Here is a 17,140-nt window from a genome sequence, read left to right as displayed (position 1 = left end):
CTCCTAAAGCACAACTGCACACTATGTAAACATGCTGCCCACAAGGCTATGGGCTCCAACTAGCCAGTGTCAGTTTTGAAATCTTAGAACCTCATTGTGTAAGAAACAAGGGGGGAACAGAATTTGACGGCAAATAATCCAGCTGTCGGAATCCGTTTCCCCACCCATATGATGAGAGATGCTCATGCAGTGACTTAGAAGATTCTGACTCTATTCTGTCTGTGCATGGAGCTTATCCTGCACCAATTTGTTAAATATTAGAAGCCCCTTGTTTGAGAAACATGGGGAAACAGAATGTGCTTGCATACAATCCAGCTGTAAGAATTTGGTCCCCCACCCCTATGATGAGTGATGTTGATATAGTGGCTTAAAAGGTGCTGATTCTATTCTGTGTGTGGATGGAGCCTAACCAGCATCAGTTTAAAGATTAATATTTTGGTGTTTTTGGCTTTTATCATGATAAGATAGTATGTAGGCAGGAAGCGAAGTGGGAGAGAGAGAAGGGGAAAAAATCAAGAAAGTTGCACAATCTGGGATTTGAACTTGGGTCTCCCAAAGCAGAACTGCATGATATGTAAGCATGCTGCCCTTGAGGCTATGGGCTCCAACTAACCAGCATCAATTTTGTAAATCTTAGAACCTCATTGTGTAAGAAACAAGTGAGGAACAGAATTCGACGGCAAATAATCCAGCTGTCGGAATCCGTTCCCCCACCCAAATGATGAGAGATGCTCATGTAGTGACTTAAAAGATGCTGATTCTATTCTGTGTGTGCATGGAGCTTATTCAGCACCAATTTGTTAAATATTAGAACCCCCTTGTGTGAGAAACATGGGTGAACAGAATCCGACGGCAAACAATCCAGCTGCCAGAATTCGTTCCCCTACCCCCATGATGAGTGATGTTGATGTAGTGGCTTAAAAGATGCTGATTTTATTCTGTGTGTGGAAGGAGCTTAACCAGCATCAGTTTAAAGATTAATTATTTGGTGTTTTTGCTTTTTTTTATGATAAGACAGTATGTACGGAGGAAGCGAAGTGGGAGAGAGAGAAGGGGGAAAAAATCAATAAAGGTGCACAAGCTGGGATTTGAACTTGGGTCTCCCAAAGCAGAACTGTATGATATATAAGCATGCTGCCCACGAGGCTATGGGCTCCAACTAACCAGCATCAGTTTTGTAAATCTTAGAACCTCATTGTGTAAGAAACAAGTGAGGAACAGAATTCGACGGCAAATAATCCAGCTGTTGGAATCTGTTCCCCCGACCAAATGATGAGAGATGCTCATGTAGTGACTTAAAAGATACTGATTCTATCCTGTGTGTTCATGGAGCTTATCTAGCACCAGTTTGATAAATATTAGAACCAACTTGTGTAAGAAACATGGGGGGAACGGAATCCAACAGCAAACAATCCAGCTGTCAGAATCCGTTCCCCCACCCCCATGATGAGTGATGTTGATGTAGTGGCTTAAAAGATGCTGATTCCAATGTTTGTGTGGATGGAGCTTAACCAGCATCAGTTTAAAGATTAATATTTTGGTGTTTTTGACATTTATTATGATAAGACAGTATGTAGGCAGGAAGCGAAGTGGGAGAGAGAGAAGGAGGAAAAATCAAGAGAAGCCCACGAGTTGGGACTTGAACTTGGGTCTCTCAAAGCACAACTGCACAATATGTAAGCGTGCTGCCCACGAGGCTATGAAATCCAACTAGCCAGAATCAATTTTGTAAATCTTAGAACCTCATTGTATAAGAAACATAAGGGGAACAGAATTCGACTGCAAATTATCCAGCAGTCGGAATCCGTTCCCCCACCCCCATGATGAGTGATGTTGATGTAGTGGCTTAAAAGATCCTGATTCCAATCTATGTGTGGATGGAGCTTAACCAGCATCAGTTTAAAGATAATTTTGTTGGTATTTTTACTTTTTATTATTATAAGTCAGTATGTAGGCAGGGAGTGAAGTGGGAGAGAGAGAAGGGGGAATTAAATCGAGACAAGTCCATGAGCTGGGATTTGAACTTGGGTCTCCAAAAGCACAACTGCACGCTATATAAACATGCTGCCCACGAGACTATGGGGTCCAACTAGCCGACATCAGTTTTGTAAATCTTAGAACCTTGTTGTGTAAGAAACAAGGGGAGAACAGAATTCAACGGTAAATAATCCAGCTGTCGGAAACCGTTCCCCCACCCATTTAATGAGAGATGCTCATGTAGTGATTTAAAAGATGCTGATTCTATCCTGTGTGTTCATGGAGCTTATTCAGCACCAGTTTGATAAATATTAGAACGTCCTTGTGGAAGAAACATGGGGAGAACACAATCCGATGGCAAACAATCCAGCTGTCAGAATATGTTCCCCCACCCTCATGATGAGAGATCAGGGCTCAACGCTAAGGATTTTTTCAACTGGCCCATTTGGGCCAGTGGTTCACATTCTTACTTGCCTTGCCAAAATTTTCACTGGCCCCACAACAAAAAATTAATAAAAGAAAAGAAAAGAAAATGGGTCTATAAAATAAGCCCAGTATTGTTTTCATTATTTTTGATACATGTAACCATAATAAATAAGGTTATGACACCAAAATCTACTAGTTTAAATCATTTAAACAGTAGGTAATAAAATAGGAACCAATAATCAAATCACAAGCAATAGCACAAATAAATACAACAGAACAAAGATATAAATGAAATAAACGGTGCTTTTCAGGTTTTTCATGTAGGTTTAAACAGGAGATTTTTTAGGTACAGACATTGTAACCTAATGTATAAATATAACTATAGATCAACCTTTATTAAAGATAATCATTGAAGAGCAGTTAACGATGCATAATATTTTGAAATGTTGAAAATATAAAACTTTAAATACTGTTATTTAAAATTATTTAAAAAATGAAAAGATACTTTAAATGTGAAATTAAACCTGTTAATGAGTGAGTCATTGAGATTCAACCGATTCATTCAAATGGCTGATTCATTCAGGAACGAAGCATTTTACTGTCTTAATGAGTGAGTCATTGAATCATTGATTCAGCTGATTTGTTCAAAAAGCTGATTAAGCTGATATGATGAGAGATGTTCATGTAGTGACTTAAAATATGCTATTCTATCCTGTGTGTGCATGAAGCTTATCCAGCACTAATTTGTTAAATATTAGAACCCCCTTGTGTGAGAAACATGGGTGAACAGAATCCGACGGCAAACAATCCAGCTGCCAGAATTCGTTCCCCTACCCCCATGATGAGTGATGTTGATGTAGTGGTTTAAAAGATGCTGATTTTATTCTGTGTGTGGATGGAGCTTAACCAGCATCAGTTTAAAGATTAATATTTTGGTGTTTTTGCCTTTTATTAGGATAAGACAGTATGTAGGCAGGAAGCGAAGTGGGAGAGAGAGAAGGGGGAAAAAAATCAAAAAAGGTCCACTAGCTGGGACTTGAACTTGTGTCTCCTAAAGCACAACTGCACACTATGCTCACAAGGCTATGGGCTCCAACTAGCCAGTGTCAGTTTTGTAAATCTTAGAACCTCATTGTGTAAGAAACAAGGGGGGAACAGAATTCACCGGCAAATAATCCAGCTGTCAGAATCCGTTTCCCCACCCATATGATGAGAGATGCTCATGCAGTGACTTAGAAGATTCTGACTCTATCCTTTCTGTGCATGGAGCTTATCCTGCACCAATTTGTTAAATATTAGAAGCCCCTTGTGTGAGAAACATGGGGGAACAGAATGCGACTGCAAACAATCCAGCTGTAAGAATTTGTTCCCCCACCCCCATGATGAGTGATGTTGATCACTGACAACAGTGATGTTGGAACGGAATCCAACAGCAAACAATCCAGCTGTAATAATTTGTTCCCCCACCCCTATGGTGAGTGATGTTAATATACTGGCTTAAAAGATGCTGATTCCAATCTCGGTGTGGATGGAGCTTAACCAGCATCAGTACTTTAAAGATAAACTTTTTGTTGTTTTTGCCTTTTTTATGATAAGACAGTATGTAGGCAGGAAGCGAAGTGGGAAGAAATCAAGAAATGTCCATGAGCTGGGATTTGAACTTGGGTCTCGCAAAGCACAACTGCACAATATGCAAGTGCACTGCCCACAAGGCTATAGGCTTCAACTAGACAGCATTAGTTTCTTAAATCTTAGAACCTCAATATGTCAGAAACAAGGGGGGAACAGAATTCAATGGCAATAATTCAGCTGTCGGAATCCGTTTCCCCACCCATATGATAAGAGATGTTCATATAGTGACTTAAAATATTCTGACTCTATCCTCTGTGTGCATGGAGCTTATCACCAGTTTGTTAAATATTAGAAGTCCCTTGTGTGAGAAACGTGGGGGAACAGAATGTGACTGCAAACAATCCAGCTGTAATAATTTGTTCCCCCACCCCTATGATGAGTGATGTTGATATAGTGGCTTCAAAGATGCTGATTCCAATCTCTGTGTGAATGGAGCTTAACCAGTATCAGTACTTTAAAGATAAACTTTTTGTTGTTTTTGCCTTTATTATGATAAGACAGTATGTAAGCAGAAAGCGAAGTGGGAGAGAGAGAAGGGGGAAAAATCAGGAAAAGTCCATGAGCTGGGACTTGAACTTGGGTCTCCCAAAGCACAACTGCACGATATGCAAGTGCACTGCCCACAAAGCTATGGACTCCAACTAGACTGAGCCAGTTTGATACATTTTAGAACCTCCCTGTGTAAGAAACATGGGGGGAACAGAATCAAACGGCAAACAATCCAGCTGTCAGAATTTGTCCCCCACCCCCATGATGAGAGGTTGATATAGTGGCTTAAAAGATGCTGATTCTATCCTGTGTGTGGATGGAGTTTAACCAGCATCAGTTTAAAGATTTTTTTTTTTGGTGATTTTTCCTTTCATCATGATATGACAGTATATAGACAGGACTCTATATACTGATATATATTTTGTATGTGTGTATTTCAGATTGGCACATAGGTGCTACCTGGAAATGGCACTGATATACTTGCAAGAGTTTGTGCAGATTCCCCCTCCCCCTGGACATCTTACTCCTCCCCCATCACCAACACCTGACGAGACCATCAAGGTGTTGTGAAATGTGTTTGTATATAACAGCCGAGTTATGTATATAAATGTTTAATATTGTAATATTTATGTACACATGTGTGTGATTTTCTCAGGAAACAACCAGAGAGACCTGCCTATTGCTCTGCTGGATTTGTTTGAGAATAGCTTTAAAGGTCTGTATTGACATCATCCACACATCTATATGGAGTGTGTTCAATGTAAATTATTCGGTAACACTTTACAAAAAGGTTTCATTAGTTAACATTAATTAACTACTTTAACAAGAATTAACAATGAACAATACTTCTACAGCATTTATTCATCTTAATGTCAATTTCAACTTTTACTAATACATTATTAAAATCAAAAGTTGTATTTGTTAACGTTAGATAATGCACTGTGAACTAACATGAACAAACAATGAAGGACTGTATTGTTATTAACTAACATTAACAAAGATTAATAAATACTGTAATAAATGTTTTGCTCATTGTTAGTTCATGTCAGATTATACATTAACTAATGTTAACCATTCTTCTTTTATCCTTTTGCTTCATAGACCTCAGAAGTTTTGGGCAAATATGGCCATTCGCATGGATTCACTGGAGTAACTGAAGGCCCTGTACCCCTCTCTTCAATAAAAGCCCTGCCTGACTTTGCATTGAATGATCTTTTCCACCCTTGTGGTAACCTTTAACCCCAATTCACAGTTTTGCATTAGACAAAGGATTTTGGAGTACTGTATTGGATTATTTTCATGATTACGATTTTATGATTTGTATGATGTACACTGCAGTTCAAAAGTTTGGGATTGGTAAGATTTTCTAATGTTTTTGAAAGAAGTCTCTTATATTCACCAAGGCTGCATTTATTTGATTAAAAATACAGAAAAAAAATTGATTTTGTGAAATATTTTTACAATTTTAAATAACAAATATTATAAAATGTAATAATCCTGTGTTGGCAAAGCTGCATTTTCAGCATCATTACTCCAGTCTTCAGTGTCACATGATCCTTCAGAAAATATTCTTATTTGCTGATTTGCTGCTCAGAAAACATTTCAACGTTGAAAATGCCTATTCTTTTTGTGGAAACCTTAATTAGTTTTTCTTTGACGAATAGAAAGTTCAAAAGAACGGCATTTATTGGAATTATAAATCTTTTGTAACATTATAAATTGACATTTAATGCATCCTTGCTGAATAAAAGTATTAATTTCTTGCTAATTTCATTGGCAGGGGGGCTAGGAAACCTTGAGAATTGTATCCCCAGACCTGAAGCATTCATAGACGCTGAGAGCGAGATACACAGCAGGAAGTGCCCTCAGCTGACCTGGGTTCATATGTCCCGCTACTACATGCACTTAATCAACCTTCTACAGGTCTCCTCACAACCAGGTACAGCACAAGTATCTCTTTTAAACTAGGTTATTCAATTCATTAATCAATCAATAAATCTACCCTTTGAAAGCATTTGTACTGTATATGTTTTTTTGTTTAATGCAATCCGGTTTTATATGATGGTATAATTGGCTGTGCTATTCAGGTGCAATGCAGGGTGTTGATGGATTGCTGTCCACGTCCGGTGACCCCAAACTTGCTCTCAGACTCTCATATTTGCACACCTTCTTCAGCTGTCACCACCCATCTTACAGAGGACAGTGGGCCATTCCTGATCGCCTTTCAGCTCTAATACTGACACCTCAGCGAATACAGGTTCATATTCACACATTTATTACCATCTTAAAATGATGAGAAAAAAAATAAAACCATTGTTTCTTTATTACTCTGTGCCAGCACGATCAGCCCTTGTCAGATCTGTTCCCCTGGGCCAACACGGACATCCAGGAACTGATCATCCAGTGGTACAGACCCTCCTCCGAGGACAACATGGTAGTCAGATACTGGTCCATTTCTGTTTGTCATTGTGTTTTCAAAAATTATTTAAACTGTTTTTTTTTTTGTCATTTAGAGTATTCTTTTGATCTACAGTACTTTGTATATAGATTAATTGGTTCTCTCTGTCAATGAACATCAGCTAAAAACACTTTTTTTTTTCTTCTTTTTTTTCAATTTTAGAAATAGAAATTGTTCGGACCAAATGAGCTGTATAGTCTGTTCATATGATGTATTTCTAGATCCTAAGCAGCAAATTTGTGTTTGATCTCTTCAGATTCTGCTTCTGTTCACTGTGAATAAAGCTCCTATATCAGCAATAAACTCTACTGCAGACACAATAGCTGTACTACAGGCTGGACAGAGAACAATCTGTTTGGACAGGTAGACTTTATGTTCATCTATCCAAAGAAAAACGTAATAAAGAAAAACTTCTTCACATTAGGTGCAATGTGGAGTGCATTATTGTCCGACCTTTCTGTTTCTGTTTATTTCATTTAATTGGTAGTTATTACAACTCAGTTCTCTTATGGCTTAATGCACTGGCAGGCTGATGGCTGTTCATGCCTTACTGAGCTCAACATGTGTAGAGGTTGATGGGCATGTTTCACCCTCCACCAGCTCAGCCTCCTCCTTCAGCCCAGAAGAGCAGAACAGAACGGCTACCTCAATCACACACCAACAGGTCTTTCTGAGCCCTAAATTGCCATGATGTACCTTCAGTCGAACACTAAATGTTGAATACACTATTAACCTCTTTTTTCAATCTCTTGCAATTGTTTCTTATAGGAAATGCTTTTGGAAAAGGCCAAACATGTCTGCACTGAGATCAGGAATTTTTTGAAGCCTGATTTCAATTCAGCACCCGTCACAGAGGTGAAGTGTCACAGACATTTTTACTGTAATTTTAGAATTATTTATATACTATTATAATATTTATTAATATTTTTAATTTTAAATTTTCATTTTAACTTTATCATCTAATTTTAGTAGTTTTATTGTTCTTTTGAGGGCGCTAGGATGATAGGTCCATTACATGAAATCTGCAAAAATCACATCATTACCACATAGCACAAGCTGATTCTGCTGATCCTGCAGCCAATGAGATTGCTTGATCAACATTGAAATAGTCTGGTTCATTTTTTGCTGTAACCTGCAGCACTGAGTTCCTTTGAGCTTCATGTATCATGAGATTCATGCATTTATCTATTTATGTGTTTATCTGTGCATCTACTAGAAAGAGCAAGTCTACACTTGCTCTACAGCAGCATCATCAGCGTAGCAGATCTAGTCCACCAAGATGTATACATTATATACAGTAAAATGGATCCGTGTGTCATGTCTTAAAGTGACAACAACCTAACATACCTACGGCCAAATTATGAGATATTAAAAATATCTATTTGGCCCCATGGTATCGATTTCAAAATTGTGGCCAGTGAAAATGCTGAGTGGCTAATAACTTTGGAAAAGCACTAGCCACAGTGGCAAGTGAGCAAAAAGTTAATGTCAAGCCCTGTGTGTGTGTGTATATATATATGTGTGTGTGTGTTTCTGTCTCTAATGTTTGATTCTACCAATGCAGATTCCCTTTGACCCAAGCATGCAGACTCTTCAGAGCCTGGAACGCTGCTTTAATCCTGCAACAGGTGGCATGCTGCAAGATACAGTCCTCATCACATGGCTCCTCTCTCTCCTGATTTAAAACCTGCAGCTTTGATCTGCCCTGGATTCATAAGATAAAACAAAATAGCCCAACTACACATTTAATATGCTATAAAAAATATTTTAATGTTTTAACACCAAATAAAGAGGAAAGCACTAAAACATGTATTCATTTATTCATTATGTCAGCAAAAGCTTCTATTTTTCCTTTTTATACTTAATTATTTCTTGTTTTTACATCAGCATCCGCATCCTCTTCATATTTCCCTTCTGAGGTTCAGTTCACTTTAAATACTGTAGCTCATCCGATTTAGGAGATTTATTCATTCATATCTGGAGTATGAGAGGTGTTTTAGTGCTTGGTAAAGCATCCTAAATAAGGGATTGGTGTATTCACTATCATTGGTTCAGCCAGGCTGAGCGGAGGTTGAGAAGGATCTGCACGTCACTGGGAGCCAGCTTGTAGACTCCCAGCTCATTGAGCGCTGACTCTGGACTGGACTGCTGATGGTTTAGAAGGCCATCATCTTCCTCTGACTGCTTCAGCACATCACACAACAACAATGCCGGGCCAACCTTAAGAGTCAGGATGATGCAGGCCTCCTTCACACTGAGACAAGGAAAGAGAGAAATGAGAATGTTTTTTTTATATATACAGTATTAGCTCTGAATAAACAGACGTACTGTTTAAAGAAGTTTTCAGGTCTCTTGCAGTAGTGTCCAAACAGAGGGAAGAGGTTTCTGGTCATATCGTATTGAAGCTGTGCAGCTCCGCCTTCATTGAAATGGTTATACAGGATCAACTGTGAGTGAGAGCAAAAAACAGATAAACACACTCCATCAAACTACTGTACACAGACTTCATGTAATCCTGCCTATCGTAAAGTTATATGAAATGAACGTCTCTTTCTTTAAGCATTCTACATTTTTTACACTATTTTTTTAAACGTTTGGGGTCAGTAAGATTTTTTATTTTTTGGAAAGAAACTTTTTTTTAGCAAGGATGCATTAAATTTATCAAAGACATAATTTATTGGGAAAAAAACGTATCACGCTTTCCATAAAAATATAAAAAAGCACATCTGTTTTTAACACTGATAAGAATTGTTTCTTGAGCTGCAAATTTTGCACATTTTAGAATGATTTCTGAAGGATCTGATGAAGTCTGGAATAATAATGCTGAAAATTCATCTTTGCATCACAGGAATAAATTATATTTTAAAATATATTGAAATATAAATTTGTAATTATTTTAAATTGTAATAATATTTCACAATATTACGGTTTGACTGTATTTTGATCAACTGCCTTTTTGAGTATAAGAAACTTCAAAAAGCTTACAGATCCCAAACTTCTGAATAGTTGTGTCAACATTCGCTTGTGGTAAATTAGGGTTTAACAGTGAAAACGTTGAAGCAAGAGACTGACATCTTCGTAGATGAAGCAGTCGAGCCTCTCTGTGAGGCCCTGCCAGAACATCTGAAAAAGAGGAAGACACAACATCTGCTGCAGCTGGAGCAGGTGATCCCGCAGGCAAAGCATCATGGGACATGCAGAGCTGGATAACGACATAGTGGCTTGGTCATTTTGTGATGGCAAGGAGATCCACCTGAAACAAAAAGATTTCAACAAAAAGATCCTTGAAATAATGCCACCATGACTTCCTCCAGCTACCCAGATGCTCAGATTGAGATGCTCCTAATTATCTAATTTTAGTCAAAGAGCAATGTAAAGGCTCTTGAGGCTTAAAATTAAACTACACTCTCACAAGAAATTATATAAATGCATCATAAGCACAACAGTTTCAGGTCATTTCCACCCATACCTGTCCTTGCAGTAGGACTGTGCCTTCTCCTTGACGTCTCTCATGACTGCATCCAATAATCGTCCCAGCATGTCTCCTCGTAGCCTCTCCAGCAGAGCCAAAAGAGCCTCAAACAAAGATCCCTCCAGAGAGGCCAGTCGGCCCGTCTCCGTGGCCCCTAGAGGGCCTAGGATCTCCTCGCCCACTGACACCGCCGCCTGCTGCAACTGCAAGAAGAACTGAGAGAAAACACAATGAAAGTGAATCTGTACACAGTTTTTATTAATTCAAGGCTCAAAGATAAATGAGTGTCCACAACAAAAATAAGAAAGAATCTTTTTTTTTTTATCTTAGAAATGTACTCTTTGTATTCATGTTGGTTTCATATGGTTTTTAAAATCTTTTTACCATTTTAAAGGAAATATTAAATATAATAACTCTAAAATTGTCATGTGGTCTAACAATGAAGTAAAAAGTAATAACATATTTTCCTCTCACCTTGAATACATGCGAGTGTACACATCCTAGTCATTATTTTCGAACAAGTTAAAAAAAGTTATTTTTATATTTAATATAATGATTTATTACATTTTATAAATAAATATCACTTTTTTGAGAAGGTCACATGACATTTTATAACCTGAACTAACTTTGCCTTGTCATAAAAAGGTCAAAATATCTGATATGTTAAGAGGCTTATTGACCTGGAGTCATTGGGTTAGGGTCCTCAGGGGTCCTTCTCTATGATTTCATTTTATTTTATTTGATTTTTTTTCTGCCTCTTGGTTGCACCACATGACTTTGATTTGGTGGACAACTTTTACAAAAGTAGTTTTGTAAAGTCTTTTTTTTTTTTTTTTTTTACAAAGAAATTATCTTAAAAGATGGCAAACGACTACTACAAAACACTTAGCATCAACACCCTCATACAAAGTGAACAAAGTTAGCCTCAGTGTGACTCAAAAACACTTACAATATTGTCCCCCCAGTCACAGAGAACAGTGGAGATGTAGTTGGCAGCGTTGAGGATGGCGCAGTAGCGGGGGCTCAGTGGCTGTCGGGACTCTTCTTTCATGACCTGTGTGAGGCGGATGCGGAAATCATCCACCAGCTCCTTCTGCAAAGCCAGGAAACTGAGCTGAGCCCGCGGACATGGCAGAGAGCGGTACCGTTCTGAGAAAAGGATGGCGTAGAGGTTCATAAACAAGTTTTAACTAGAAGAATCAAATCTGAGGATGAATTTTTATCAATACCTGTGATGACCAGCAGAAGGGTCATGAAGGTCTCTGCACAATCTGGTGCTTTGAGCTCGTCCACATCGGTGATGTCCTTGTATTGAGAGCTCCATGCTCCCTCTGCAGACAGCATGGCGTCCACTTTTTCCACAGCCACTAGAGGGCAACATACACAATTTAATTTAACATCAAAACTGAAATCGAGTCGTGACCCAAGTATGCAGCATTTAGACTCACTTTTTCTCTCCACACTGAGCCACTTCTGGAAGACGGTCTCCTCCAGTAGTATGTGCAAGACGCCAGGGTAGGCGCGCGGGAAACTGTGGGTGCTGCGGAGCTCTTTTTCGAACTGCAGCACCTCATCCACTAGGTGGCAGAAGAGAGCATCGTCATAGAGCAATCGAGGAGCATCTTGGGCTAACTTCTCCTGCGCCAGAGTCAGGAGTCCTCTGCACAACTCCACCTGGAGGATAGATTGAGAAGACTTTAAAGCCTAGAGATGGCTTTGTCAGCATTTATCAAGTCGTGATAAAGCGGGAAGAAGCGACAGATCTATAATGTGATGAACGTCTAGTGAAACGATTGAAAGATACATTTTGGCAAACATCACCAGAGAGAAGTCTGACGTTTCACAGGAAGATCGAGTAATGGCATTTTGTATTTTTTTAGAATGAAACATTAAGATCATTTACATGCATTTGGAAAATGTTCATTTCGTGCCAATATTAACCAATGAAATTCTGAACATACCCTAGCGTTAACTTTGTTCCCAGCACGATCCAATATTGGCTGAATCTTCTCGTCCATAAAGTTGGAGCTGTTTCCCATCCAAATGAGGACTTGGGTCAAATACCACTCTGGCTGTAAAGGTGACAGAAGATTTAAGTGAATATCAGATCTTATTGTTGTACATATGTTTACTTATCAGTAGCTTGCATATTCACACAACTCATTGTGTTTGTTTGTTTTACAAAATGAAGGAAACTTATTTTAGTCTGAATGACAGTAAATGTGTAATCTCTGACCTTTGTTAAATTGTTGGTCTGGCGGTTTCCAGTGAAGTGATACCTGAACCGCTTACTGAGGGGAAGCAGCATGATCTGAATGGGCAATGAGAGTGGAGGAGTCTGGGACTGTCCAGGATGAGATGGTATTTCCTTCTTCTCTGATATAAGGTCATCACTTCAACACCTGTTAAGGAAAATGACCAGCCTCGGATTTAAAAAAGAAAAAAACCCTGAAATAAATAAATAACTCAAAAAAGAAAATAATAATAACCAATAATTAATAATCAAAATTGGTGTTGTAAATTAAGAAAAATGACTAGCTTCATACCTTTTAAAAAAAGGAAATAACTATAAATAATAATATATAAATAAAAATAAAACAGCATCTTTAAGGGATATTTCACCGCTGGAATGATGAATGTGTATTTAAATTGGGTCATTTATGTAGTAGAAATGTGAAATTATTTTAGAAGTTGGTGCCTTCTAGACTGAGAAAAGCCAGAAAATTTATTTTTGGCTTATGTGGATGAAAGACAACAACTCCCAGAATGCACTTGCTTAGCTGGCCTACAAGGCCACTCATAAGCCACGCCTACCGGTTACAGAGGACAGTATCGGAAGAAATTACACAACTAGGCTACTAGTTGACTCGAAACTGAAAAGACGCCGTTTTATCGTGAGATCCCACCCCCTATGGGCGGGTTGAAAACATGCGGAACGAGCTCCAACTACTGGCTGTAGTCTCTAACCTCTGGCCAAAAAAGCCTCAGATGACGCAAAATGACCATTTTTGCGTCATCAGAGGTTTTTTTCCAGACACACAATACAGAAATCTCTCGTCTCAGGGGGACATGAGGGAGGGAAGCACGGTCACTCGAAAATACTACCGGGTTTCTACTGATACAAAACTTAATGCTAATCGGTGAAGTATCCCTTTAAGTTAGTCATCATGTAGTCAACAGCATCATGTAGTTAGTCTCACACTTTAAGCAAATTGTTGTGGACATCATAAGGGAAATTGCCAACTTTATATCTTTAAAAAACACAAAACAAATAAATACAAAGTATAAATAAATAATGAAAGCATAAAAAAAAAAATAGTAGGTCTTAACGGCATCCTGTGTAGTTCGTCTCACACTTTACTTCGAGTTATTAAGACATTAAGCAATCTAGTGGAGCGTACTGAGAAAATGAATCTGTATTTAGGTGGATTTGATTCCAGAATATTAAGGATACGAGGTTTGGAGAGAGAGAAGTTGGGAGACCAGTAGCTCCAGCTGGCTGTTGATCTCCTGTGCGTTGGCTGGGGGAGAGAGGGTCTGTGTTGGGGGCGAGATGAATGGCCAGTGGAACTGCGTCAGGACTTCCTCAAAATCACTGAATCAGAACCAAACATTTAGCGTGAAATCAGCACTTTCAAATAGCACAACTCTGAAAACTCTGCCTGTCTAATACCTGGACAGTTTGTCTTTAAGGATCTTGTGCCAAAAGCGAAGTGTTTCCCTGATGAAAGCCTGCAGGTGGCTACAGCCTGACTCCCGCAAACCCATATCCAGAGAGGCCATGCTGTCTATTGCACCCACCGCATCCCACACGCTATTGGTCATCAGACACTGCTGGATACGGTCACTAACGCAACATGAAAGAAGGGAAGAGCAAATGTGTTGGATACCAATATAAACCTGCATGAGCCTCCAAAACATTTGGACACACAATGTAGGGTTTAAGCCTTACCTGAGCTCCTCAATACGAGCCAGACACTGCAGGTATTTCATATGCCTCTCTAATGTGTCAAGCTGACCCAAGACCTGCCCGATGCTGTCAGCCCAGACCTGTGCGCCCTGCAGATGCTGCTGCAAAGTGTTTGACAAAAGTCTCTCCTGCTCCAGTAAAGACTCCAGCTTCACTCGAGATTCCTCTGCTGCAGACAGGGCAGCGGATACACGCAACGGCACTGAAGAGGATACGGTCAGCACCTGCATACATAGACAAATGCTGTCAAAGTGTTCTTTTGGATTTGCATTAGGATGAATGCTAAATTCTGTGTAACAAGTGACTCAAGAACAACCATCACAAAACAAAAAACAGTCGTGGATCATCCAGGTAATGACACACAGTATTAAGAATCAAGATTGTGCAAACTTCATCTTTTATGTAAAATAACGTCTTCGAGACAGTATTAAATAAAACAAATAACATGCATTTTGAATGATTCCTCTTATTTTGTTAAAATAATTAACATTTTGCAGATTCTGCAAGGTGTATATAAATATAAACATATATATATATATATATATATATATATATATATATATATATATATATATATATATATAATGTTCACAGAGTCTCTATAGCTGTATTTACCTGCTCCTCCAGCTGCTTGTTTTCTAATGTCAATTTCTCCAAAAGCCCTGACACCTTCTTTAGCGACTTAAGATCGCCACCTATCTCTTTCTGTACAAGTTCGACTACATCATCTGTAAGGTTTCCATCCTCTGATGAAGATTCAGATTTACTGCTATCTGTACGTTTTAGATGAGAAAGATCATTGCTGCTGTAATTGTTATGCTCCATCATAGGCGCTGCCATGTTGCTCGACACGTCATCAGTGGATTTAGTCTCAGCGGCTCCCTCTTTTGGCAGACAAATGCTACTGAAATTATTAGTAGTTCTACTTGTGTATGATTGTTATGATCGATGTTATGATTTTTTTTTCTGTTTTACTTAAGATAAAATGGTAACAAAAAATCTTGTTCCAAGACCTTTTCGTTTATAGAAACTAGGTCTTTCAATACACGTTTAATTACATTAAAATAATTATCATGATAATAATCATGATAAAATAATAGCAAATCATGGATAACATCATGGTTTTAAGATATTGTAATTTTTCGGATAAAGAAAGCTGTTCTTATGCAGTGCCTACAGTGTAGCAGACATATTACAATTTATTTGTTAAATTATTCAAATTTTAATAATTTATTTGAATTTATTTGTGAAATGTTTTTAATTGTGAATTTTGGACCACACGTTCTGGCTCATGAATATTAATATACGTAATGACGTAACGCAACACTCCAGAAACGTAATCCAGACAAAACCGTTTGCGACCAGTAGCCTAATCTAATTAACATTCATGAGCTCAACCTTCGACCTTGTTTGTGGCGTTTCAATTTCTCTACCTGGCACTGGCAGCATGGATTAAGACGTTTATTTCACAACTATTCGACACTTTTGTGTTTAGAAACCTGTATATGCTAAATTTTCACCATGAAACAAAAGTCTAAAATAGCGTAGAGACGACAGCTTTAAGACAGCTAACGTTATCTCAATTAACAACGGCGTGAACAATGGCTAACTCGCATAAAATACAAATATCGCGGCAGAGGTGCCTGCATATTTATTTTATTATGTCTAAATATTTGCCAAACATATGCTTTGTGCGTTACTACATTGGTAACATTATATTTAACTTGCGTTCAAGCATTACTGTCACCACGTTTAGTGCTGTAAAAGCATTTATACAATATTTCATGTCATTTCCTAGTATTGTGGTCGTGCAAAAGACATAAATCGCCCAAAATGTTATTGCTTGGCTCATTTAGTTGCAGGAGGCGCTGGCATTAGTGCCTGAAGGCCTCTTTGATACACTATGCTGGTTTGAGGTTTCCTGACATGACTCTGACAGGGCTCTGCTTGCCTTGGATGGCAGAAAGGACATAAGTTGTTAAGGATCTTGAGGTTTCAGAGTGTTTGCCAAAGTCAATTCTGGCCTGAGCAGCAGCTGTATGTAGTTTCTTAAACTGGCAACGTATACTAGTCCAGCTTAACATGGCAGTAAGCATCACACAGTGCCTTCAAGTTAATGTATAGCACCCTAGAAAAACCCTGGACCCCCTTCTTCTGTAACAGTGCTCAGATGAATACTGGTGAGTCTGTTGTGTGTTGTTTTCGGGATAGTAAAATAAAAATACATAGACACACACAATTATAATTTATTGTTAGTAATATTAATACAAATATTAATTATATTCTTATTTTTGTAAATATATGTGTGTGTATATATATATATATATATATATATAGTACAGGTCAAAATTTTGGAAAAATTTTATTGGAAAAGATTTATATTTTATATAAATGCTGTTCTTTTTAACTTTTTATTCATCAATGAATCCTGATAAAAGTATTGCAGGTTTCAAAAAAATATTAAGCAGCACAACTGTTTCCAACATTGATAATAATTGAGTATAAAATTGGCATATTAAAATGATTTCTGAAGGATCGCGTGACTTAAGACTGGAGTAATGATGCTGAAAATTCAGCTTTGCATCACAGGAATGAATTATATTTTAAAGTATATGAAAAAACATTATTTTAAATTGTAATAATATTTCACAATAAATTTTTTTCTGTATTTTTGATCAAATAAATGATGAGCATAAGTCACTTCTTTCAAAAACAT

The 17,140-nt window shown here is 38.0% G+C and overlaps 2 protein-coding genes across 2 annotated transcripts in view; one reads left to right on the top strand and one right to left on the bottom strand.

The window, feature by feature from the left end:
• Positions 1 to 8,682, top strand: part of cfap54 (cilia and flagella associated 54) — a gene marked incomplete at its 5' end in the record, with an annotated part of 38,854 nt that extends 30,172 nt beyond the window's left edge. The window contains 10 exons of the mRNA XM_084111885.1: positions 4,965 to 5,085; positions 5,180 to 5,239; positions 5,626 to 5,752; positions 6,305 to 6,463; positions 6,612 to 6,781; positions 6,863 to 6,958; positions 7,239 to 7,345; positions 7,511 to 7,646; positions 7,751 to 7,837; positions 8,547 to 8,682. Of these exons, the coding sequence (XP_083968011.1) occupies positions 4,965 to 5,085; positions 5,180 to 5,239; positions 5,626 to 5,752; positions 6,305 to 6,463; positions 6,612 to 6,781; positions 6,863 to 6,958; positions 7,239 to 7,345; positions 7,511 to 7,646; positions 7,751 to 7,837; positions 8,547 to 8,666 (1,183 nt within the window). The 3' untranslated portion in view covers positions 8,667 to 8,682. The remainder of the gene's footprint in view (positions 1 to 4,964; positions 5,086 to 5,179; positions 5,240 to 5,625; positions 5,753 to 6,304; positions 6,464 to 6,611; positions 6,782 to 6,862; positions 6,959 to 7,238; positions 7,346 to 7,510; positions 7,647 to 7,750; positions 7,838 to 8,546) is intronic.
• A 44-nt stretch (positions 8,683 to 8,726) lies between these two features.
• rint1 (RAD50 interactor 1) lies at positions 8,727 to 15,291 on the bottom strand. The gene is made up of 13 exons (XM_084111886.1): positions 15,040 to 15,291; positions 14,407 to 14,648; positions 14,128 to 14,301; positions 13,909 to 14,049; positions 12,691 to 12,847; positions 12,416 to 12,526; positions 11,903 to 12,128; positions 11,684 to 11,821; positions 11,404 to 11,603; positions 10,452 to 10,669; positions 10,055 to 10,235; positions 9,311 to 9,429; positions 8,727 to 9,236 (listed from the first exon to the last, which is right to left on the bottom strand). Exons 1-13 carry the CDS (start codon positions 15,262 to 15,264, stop codon positions 9,026 to 9,028), a joined length of 2,343 nt encoding a protein of 780 aa, XP_083968012.1. The 5' UTR covers positions 15,265 to 15,291; the 3' UTR covers positions 8,727 to 9,025.
• Positions 15,292 to 17,140: the final 1,849 nt, after the last annotated feature.

The sequence above is a fragment of the Abramis brama genome (genome assembly GCF_963993115.1).
Source record: "Abramis brama genome assembly, chromosome: 4".
Lineage (NCBI taxonomy): Eukaryota > Metazoa > Chordata > Actinopteri > Cypriniformes > Leuciscidae > Abramis > Abramis brama.
Note: the sequence above shows the minus strand (reverse complement) of the source record. Positions and strands in the feature narration are given on the sequence as shown.